The sequence below is a fragment of the Phacochoerus africanus genome, chromosome 14 (genome assembly GCF_016906955.1).
Source record: "Phacochoerus africanus isolate WHEZ1 chromosome 14, ROS_Pafr_v1, whole genome shotgun sequence".
Taxonomy (NCBI): domain Eukaryota; kingdom Metazoa; phylum Chordata; class Mammalia; order Artiodactyla; family Suidae; genus Phacochoerus; species Phacochoerus africanus.
In genome coordinates this window covers 8,191,176-8,199,387 of record NC_062557.1, presented here as the reverse complement: position 1 = coordinate 8,199,387, position 8,212 = coordinate 8,191,176, and the positions used below count along the sequence as shown (strand labels likewise).

Genomic DNA, 8,212 nt, shown 5'->3' with positions numbered 1-8,212 from the left:
AGTGAAAGATCATCCAAAGTCCCCTCTGTGGAGACTTAATTAAAGTGGCCAAGACGCTATAAGATGCCAGCTTCTTTCCCCAGGGACATCGTTGCTTTCTCAACTGATTCAAGAATAAAAGTGGCCAAGGTGCTGAAGACAGACCAATGCGTGGATGTGACCACCTAGCCATCCGTCACCTTCAGACTTTGCCACTGAGCGCGCATCAGATCCGCGATGGCCTCTGACCCCGGATTCTGATGATACTCTAATAGTCCCGCATACTGCTTGCTGGCAGACTGCTCCCTGGGGACTTCTAACTCTATAAAAAGGCAGAGATTTCTCCTCCCAGAGGCAGATTCGTATGTCTGGACTTGGAATCACCCTCGTGTCTGTTCCTGTCGTCATGACTGCCCGTATAACATCGCTTCTGACCGAGGAAGCCACTTGACCGTCCAAGAGGAAAGGCCAGGGGCAGCTGTCCTTACAATCGGAGCCCATCAACCAGGATCAGCCATCTGTTCTGCACTGGGACATCAATTACCAAAAGTGTGGTTTCACGACTAGCTCTGAGTCAACATCTAAGGAGGTTGGAGATACTGTGCTTTAAGATGGGTGTTTCTTCAGAATGTGTGTGAATGATTAACACGTGGTTTTATCTCTTCCATCACCAGTCTAAGCGCATCTGGAAGAAGAATGGGGATCGTGCCCCTCCAATTTAGGGACTGACTCTCACTCTCTTCAACATTGGACTCCACCTGCTGGAGGTTTTGAATCCAAGAAAGGAGTGGTCCACCCCCAGGGCAGCCAGTCACTAGGGAATTAGGGAGTATAAAGTTTCGATTGCATGGAGGATAGCTCCATTTTCTAAGCAGAAAGATTTTTTTAAAAGATAAAGGAATCAGCATGCATGCAGATGTTAAGCAGCAAAAGAGTGAGGCTGTGATAAACTTCAGTTTTTCTTTCTTTTGGTTCTCCACCATCTGAATTCATTCCAAAAACTGGACAATCCATTATTATGTTAGTCTTGATAAGAGGGCAAACCAGCTAGTTCATGGGCACAGAATCTAAGCTCTGCCAGCTAGATGTTCCTGCCCAGACTTTTGAACGTGAAGCCAGGACTCAAAGACTCAGGGTGGGTTTAGAATCCTTCCCGTGAGGGGGGGGGGGGTGGTAGCATCAAGGGGTGGCAATAAAGGTCCAGTATCGAAGGACTGTGTCATCCAAATGAAGCTGTTTTTGAGATGTGATGGGGCCATAGTCTCTGATCTTTTCTTGGGTCCAACCCATTTTCAAGCCTGACTCTATAGATCCTAGGAGCCCCCTCTTACTGTGTCTAGGGAAGCTGGAGTCGGATGCTCTTGCTTGCGACCATGCATCTAGCGAGCCCTGCTCATCTGAGCTCCTTCCTTTGCCTCTCCTGGTGTTGGGCAGGGAAGATGTTGGGACTAACATTAGTCAGCTCTGATATTAACAACCCTGGAAAGCAGCAGCTTTGAGAAGGACTTGGGCATAGCGCAGGTCATCCCCAACAGTACCCCCTTTATTGATATTCATCACAGTTGTGAGGTCTTATCCATCAGAAAGAAGTCTGCATTTTGTAGAACTACATACAAAGACATAAAAATACACATGTGCCAACCACTGAGCCAATGACCCTCAACCAATCAAACCTTTGAGTGTTTTTTCCGTTTTGATCATCAGTGCTCTGAAAGAACATACATAGATGCAGCGTAGGGTCTTAGGGCATTCACAGGACAGTGTATTCACCCTTGGAAGCAATGCGACACGTCAACGCAGGGCAGGCATTGCTCACCCAATGCCAGAATACCTGGCTATTGAGCGGAGCCCACTCAAGGTCCCATATGCTCTTTTGACCAGAGGGGAAGGCAGGCCTTTGCTATATCTAAAGCAGACAAGTCATGTCACCCCTGCTGGAGAAGCTGTGCACAGGAAGGAGCAGTTGGCTTCTAAGTCTCACTCATGTCATTCTTCAGGGTCACTTTAGAATGCTGACTTGGCTCAAATTTACCTTAAAAGAGGAAATTTTCTAAAAAAATAACTCTTCTTTTCCTACTCCCCTTCCTTCCTCATTCTGAGCTCTCTGGCCAAAATCCAGCAATGCCTGCTGCAGCTTAAGAGGTCTGGGTCAGGATACAGGTACCAAATGGTCAACGGAGAAGGATCCAGTGCAGATTCCAAATATCTTTCACCCACATAAATTAGCTTACATGGTTCCTGCCACAAGTAACTGAAAGGTTTGCGTTCTAGCCGTTTGCTGGTGTCCCCGAGTGTCTTAGAGAAATGAAGGACTCAGCAAAGTACACACCTGGGGATTTGGAAACCATGGCAAACCAGGTTGCTCTGGGAATTCAGAGAGAGCAGAGGTCTCTGATCAAAGCTTCGCTCTGCCCTCTTTTCACAGGGCCCACTGTGCATTCACAGTGGTTTTAATTCCCTTCACGTCCATGAGTCAATCTTTGCCTTAAAAAAAGAGAGAGAGAGACTAGCCTGATTTGCTTCCCTTTGTCTGAGCCTCGTCCCACATCACATCTCCCTGCGGGGAGGCAGAGGAAGGTATGTTCCTCCTTCGACCTTGGCAAGCAGGGTGCTTTGTCCAGGATGCTCCAGCTCCAGTCTGGATGGGGGGGTCAGCAGTGAAAGATCAGGAGGGGACGGAGGAGCGCTGTCCTGGCCATTCTGCGCCCAGTCACTAGGCAAGGATGCTTAGGAGACGCCTCTCTTGGTAGCTTGCTTCTGTCGGTGACCTTGAGGAGTCAGCATTGCGTCTGGCGAGGGAGACTGAAGGTTACAAAGGCAAAGATTTCCCTGATCTGTAGGTCCTGGGTAACCCCACCGAAGAGCGATTCCATTTAGTGGCCAAGCAGAAATCTATAGTTCTGGGGCAACTTGAAATTCCAGATAAAACCACTATCTCCCACAAAAGAAAACTAAAAAGACTGTCTTCTTATAATCACAGTCAATCAAGGTCATGAGATGAAAGGGGGAAGGGAAACATGTTTTAATGTGAAGAAAGAGGCTTGTGGTCCTGCAGAAGCCAACCATGGCGGTTTGCCTGTGCTGCCTTCCCTGGGGTCTGGAAGCCTTTCAGCCCTAGCCCAGACCAACGTCCAGCGACATCATCACCACGAAACCCAGGATGGAGGCCCAGGACGCCAGCTTGCCGTTACCACTGGAAGGGAAGGAAGCGAAGAAAAGTCAGACCTCAGTGCACCACAGGACACTGTCCAGGCTGAAAGCATCCTCCACGATGTCCAATTCCAAGAGAAATATACTACTTCTATGAATAGTCATAATATTGGACTTCCCGTCCTGGCGCAGCGGAAACGAATCCGACTAGGAACCATGAGGTTGCGGGTTCGATCCCTGGCCTCGTTCAGTGGGTTAAGGATCCGGTGTTGCCGTGAGCTGTGCTGTAGGTCGCAGACGCGGCTCGGATCCTGTGTTGCTGTGGCTCTGGCGTAGGCCAGCAGCTGTAGCTCCAATTCGACCCCTACCCTGGGAACTTCCAAATGCTGTGGGTGAGGCCCTAAAAAAAAGGCAAAAAAAAATAGTCATAATATTGACAAGTAACATTTACTGGGGCTCACGACATGCCAGGCAGACTAACTCATATAAGCCACAAGGATAAACACATGAGATCGGTACTATTGTTAGCCCCACTTCACAGGGGGGGAGACTGAGGCATAGTAAGAAATTTACTCAGTCACCTATCATGGCTCTGAAATCCATGCTTGAATAATAAAGAGCGGCTATTATTTTTGGAGGCTATGATTTCGTCTGACCTTGTAAACTAGCCTCAAAATCATTCTGCTATAAAAACCAAACGAAAACAAAGAGAGGAATTTCTTAGCCCCAATACTTGGCTTATAGCTGGACAATGAGAAGCTGGGTATAGAGCTTTGGTTAACTCCTCTCTCCCTCATTCGGGCTCCAGAAAAATCTAAAGGTGGGGGGAGAGGGGAGGAGGCAAAGGAGGAGGGAGGAAAGAGGGAGGAGGGGGAGGGAGACAGAAAGGGGAGAGAATATCCAAAAATAACAGTCTGTTTCTTGGGGGGAGTGGGGTGTGTATGCAACTGAATATCACTCTCCTCCCACTTACCTGCTACTCCTTGTTTTAGTTTCTAAGAGCACAGTTGAGGAGGAGGTGGGGATAATCTTGGGAAGGGGCAGGAAGGGCTAGAGTTAAAGAAAGGAGGAGCAAAGAAAGCGCAAGGAGTTCCCTGGTGGTCTAGTGGATAGGACTTGGCACTTTCATCGCTGCAGCCCAGGTGCCATCCCCAGTCTGGAAGCTTAGATCCTAAATCAAACCCCTGCATGCTGCAGCCAAATAAATACATAAGTAAAAAAAATTAAAAAAAACATTAAAAGAAATAAAGGGTAGGCACAGAGGCTGGAACCCAGGCAGATGAGGGAGGGGAAGCTCTCCTACCTGATCTGAGCTTCGGGGATGATGTCATCCATGACCACATAGACCATGGCGCCAGCGGCAAAGGCCAGAGCGTAGGGCAGGATGGGCTCAGCCAGCACCACCGCAAAGGCACCGAAGACCCCAGCCAGAGGCTCCACCATGCCGCTCAGCTGCCCGTACCTAAGGAGAGGACAGAGACATGTCCCACCATGGGGAGGATCAAGCAGGCGCTCAACAAGCTCAGCCCGCTGACTTGGGCTAGAAAAATGGATGCATTTTCTTCCACGGCATCACCTCGGGTGCGGTGGTGCAAAAGCTCCTCACGGCTTTTTGTAACCATCTCTTTCTCCTTCTCCAACTCTTATTACACAGTTACATTAGACGCTCCGTGGTTTATGCCAGAGTTTTAAGTTTCCCACGTTGTCTTTTTAAAATGACAGCATTACTGACATATAATTCACATACCAAATGGCACACCCACTCAGTGTGTGTATAGTTTGGTGGTTTTTAGTATAGTCACGAGGTTGTGCAACCCTCACCACGATCTAATTCCAGAACATTTTCATCACCCCAGAAAGGAAACCCCATACCCACCAGCAGCCACTCCCCATTCCTCCCGCCCCCCACAGCCCCTGGCAACCGCTAATCTCCTTTTTGTCTCTATGGATTTGCCGATCCTGCAGAGTTCCTATAAATGGAATCAGACGGTGTGCAATGCCTTTTACTGTCTTTCGCTTCGCATCATGTCTTCACGGTGCATCCATGTTGTAACCTGTATCGGTACTTCATTCCTCCTGCGACTGCATAACAGCCCGCTGTATGGATGCACCACATGCTATATATCCATTCATCGCGATCCTGCCATTGTCTTTTGGAGGAGAGGACACTGACCGGGAGTGGTATGGACATCTCCTAAGGATGCTTATGCCTGGTGTGTCTGGGGGACCTTCTGAAGGACCTGCACCTCTCCACCTCTGCCCGAAAGGTGGACCTGCCTGGCCAAGTGTATAGTGAGGGCCTGTCCCCAATACCTCCATCTCAGATTAAGGTGAGATCATGCCTTTTGAAAAATCCCTCAATTTGAGCTAGTGATTGTGGGGTTCCGCAGCCTGAAATCCCATGAACCCTGATTAAAACAGCCCATGGAGTTCCCATGGTGGCACAGTGGCAACAAATCCGACTAGGAACCATGAGGTTTCGCGTTCGATCCCTGGCCTCGCTCAGTGGCTTACGGATCTGGTGTTGCCAAGAACTGTGATGTGGGTGCAGATGCAGCTCGGATCTGGCGTTGCTGTGGCTGTGGTGTAGGCTGGTGGCTACAGCTCCCATTGGACCCCTAGCCTGGGGACCTCCATATGCTGCCAGCGTGGCCCCAAAAAACAAACAAAAAACCCCCAGCAGCCGACAGGAGCACTGGGAATTCAGGGCCAGGAGATAAGTCAAACCCCACGGCTGAGCCCTACCTGCAAAAGATGCATGTACAGGCTGAACACCAATCCACAGGGTATTGAGACGTCTTTCCCACTGCCCCTGGCTGTGGGCACTGGGTGAGACAGAGTGCCTCTGCGCCTCAGTTCCTTCATCTATAGAATGGGGGGTGGATGACTTCCCCTCCCAGCTCCCTGCCCCCAGACGACAGGAAAGGACAGGGAACGCCCGCCCAGTCCCTGCTCCTCCCTGGCCAGGAGCAGATGGTGGGCATGGGCGCCACCCTGTCGGTGCTGTCGTGTCCTCCTCGAGGCCAATACTTCTTGGTTCCACGCTTGCTTGCGTGGCCCAGCAGGCTCTGCAGCGCTCAGGTGTGTACAGGTAAACAAAAAGTTTAATCTCGGGGTCTGGACACGGACCACAGGTGCCCATCCCCTCTGTTCCTGGGCCGGAGAGCCTCTCCTGTGTGAGATGAGTCACGGCTGTCGGGCTCACGTCGGAACGCACATTAGCAAACACACATCTTGAAGGACCAGGGTTTGTGTTTGCTCTGCCCTCCTGCAAACCTCTATTCCGTAGTCTCCAAAAATGGAGACAAGAGATGAGGGAGGCTGGAAATAAATCATCTAAGCATACGCAAGAACTCGGAAGTCGTAAGGCCCCTCCTTTTTTTTTTTTTTTTTTTTGGCTGTGTGCATAGCATATACACAAATCCCTCGGGCCAGAGACTGAAGCCGAGTCACAGCAGTGACATCGTCAGATCCCTAACTGCAGGGCCACCAGGGAGCCCCTAGAAGGTGTTCTTTAATTGTTATTAGCAGTCTTTCAATGCTCTCAACATACATGCCGGCGAGGCGACTGCTTTAATAGAGAGGTGTTCTGAGGCTCAGAGACCCGAGTTGAGGAGCGAGACATTACAGCCTTGGCATCTTCATGGATGAGCCAGGTGAGGGTGACTTGAGCTGGTCATCTGACACTCTGGGCCATGCTTCTCTCCTGCGAGACCTGGGGACTCAACTTACAGGTCACTGAAAAGGTACAACCAAGGAAGAGACTGGAACCCCTCTGGGGATGATGAAAACGCGAAGCGTGAGAATCAGAGCATCACCTGGCCAGATGCTGCTGACATATCCTGGTCCTCACCTTGACAAGGGTCATGAGAGGAGCTACTGCGATGACCCTTGGGGACAGGCTGTGGTGAATGAACCTACGTTTGGACGTGTGACGTGTAGAGTGACACATGGTCTACCTCAGTTCTTCCCAACCGAGGGGGAGAAAACCTGACACGGAATGGGGGCGGCCATCCCTGGACGGGTTTTGGAAACAGGAAACTCAGCCATGGGGGCTGAAGGTCAAGAGATGAGTGTCTTGAGGTCTCTCCCAGCCTTGGGGGTGGAGGATTCAACCAGATTGTCAGTGCTTCCAGAAGCTCCAGATTCACTTCCAGGCTGGAAAGAGGTTATTCTTCAAGGAAGAAGCCCAGAGGGGCACTACTGGGCTTCCGACACCACCCTGGCCTATGCCGGCCAGCATCTGGAGCACTTACCAGAAGGCTCTCCAGGTGGAGAAGCCAGCCCCTCGCAGGGGAAGGCTGACAGCGAGGCCCTCCGGGAAATTCTGGATCCCGATTCCAATGGCCAAATTCCTGAAAGACCGAGAAGGCATGTGAAGGCAGCGGTCAGAATCGAGCACCCACAGAGACAGGGGTCCCTGGTCCCTCAGCCCCCCGCCGTCCTGTGCTGTCCAGGTGGAGGAAGGAGAAAGGTTTGGGCGTGTGTGCAGGTGGACAAGGCAAGGAGAGGGAGGGGTGACATGGGTCCTCCCCCGCTTCACGCTGTCCTTGGCCCCTGGAGACGCCCCATGTTTATGATGCTACCGCACCATAGGGAACACACTGGCTGCGTGTTCGAGGAGCCCACATAGCTGCACAACTCTGTACAAGTCATTTAATGTCTACACCTCAGTTCCCCATATATAACACAGAAGAGGTTACATGGGGATAAAAACAGCAGCCGTGAAAGGCTTCAGTGACCCAAAGACCTAATACAATGCCCGTAAGGTTCCTGGCACATGTGAAGTGTTCATTACCGTTTGGTCCATCCCCTTCCACCACGGAGATGGATTTACCGCGCTTTGTCAAGAAGCAACTTCAGACGTGGGACAAGGAAGCACGGATGCAGGCTCTGGTGGGGACACAGATCTGGGTCGGGGCTTGGCTTCCCTGTGGGCTCTCCAGGGCGGTCTGGCAACGGCACTGCACTTCTTGGGGGCCCCGTGAGCTCCCTGTGACCCTCTCTCCTTGTGCCTCTGCAGGACACTGAGGGGCTGGGCTGTGTGAACCTGTCAGTGGGTCAGAGCCAAGCCTCAAGAGCC

The 8,212-nt window shown here is 51.1% G+C and overlaps 1 protein-coding gene across 3 annotated transcripts in view; it reads right to left on the bottom strand.

The window, feature by feature from the left end:
• Positions 1-1,501: 1,501 nt before the first annotated feature.
• SLC39A11 (solute carrier family 39 member 11) overlaps positions 1,502-8,212 on the bottom strand; it is a 369,112-nt gene continuing 362,401 nt past the window's right edge. For all 3 annotated transcript variants that reach the window (XM_047758793.1, XM_047758794.1, XM_047758795.1), the window contains 3 exons: positions 7,386-7,484; positions 4,433-4,591; positions 1,502-3,172 (listed from right to left, as the gene is read on the bottom strand). In XM_047758793.1, the coding sequence (XP_047614749.1) occupies positions 3,094-3,172; positions 4,433-4,591; positions 7,386-7,484 (337 nt within the window). In that variant the 3' untranslated portion in view covers positions 1,502-3,093. The remainder of the gene's footprint in view (positions 3,173-4,432; positions 4,592-7,385; positions 7,485-8,212) is intronic.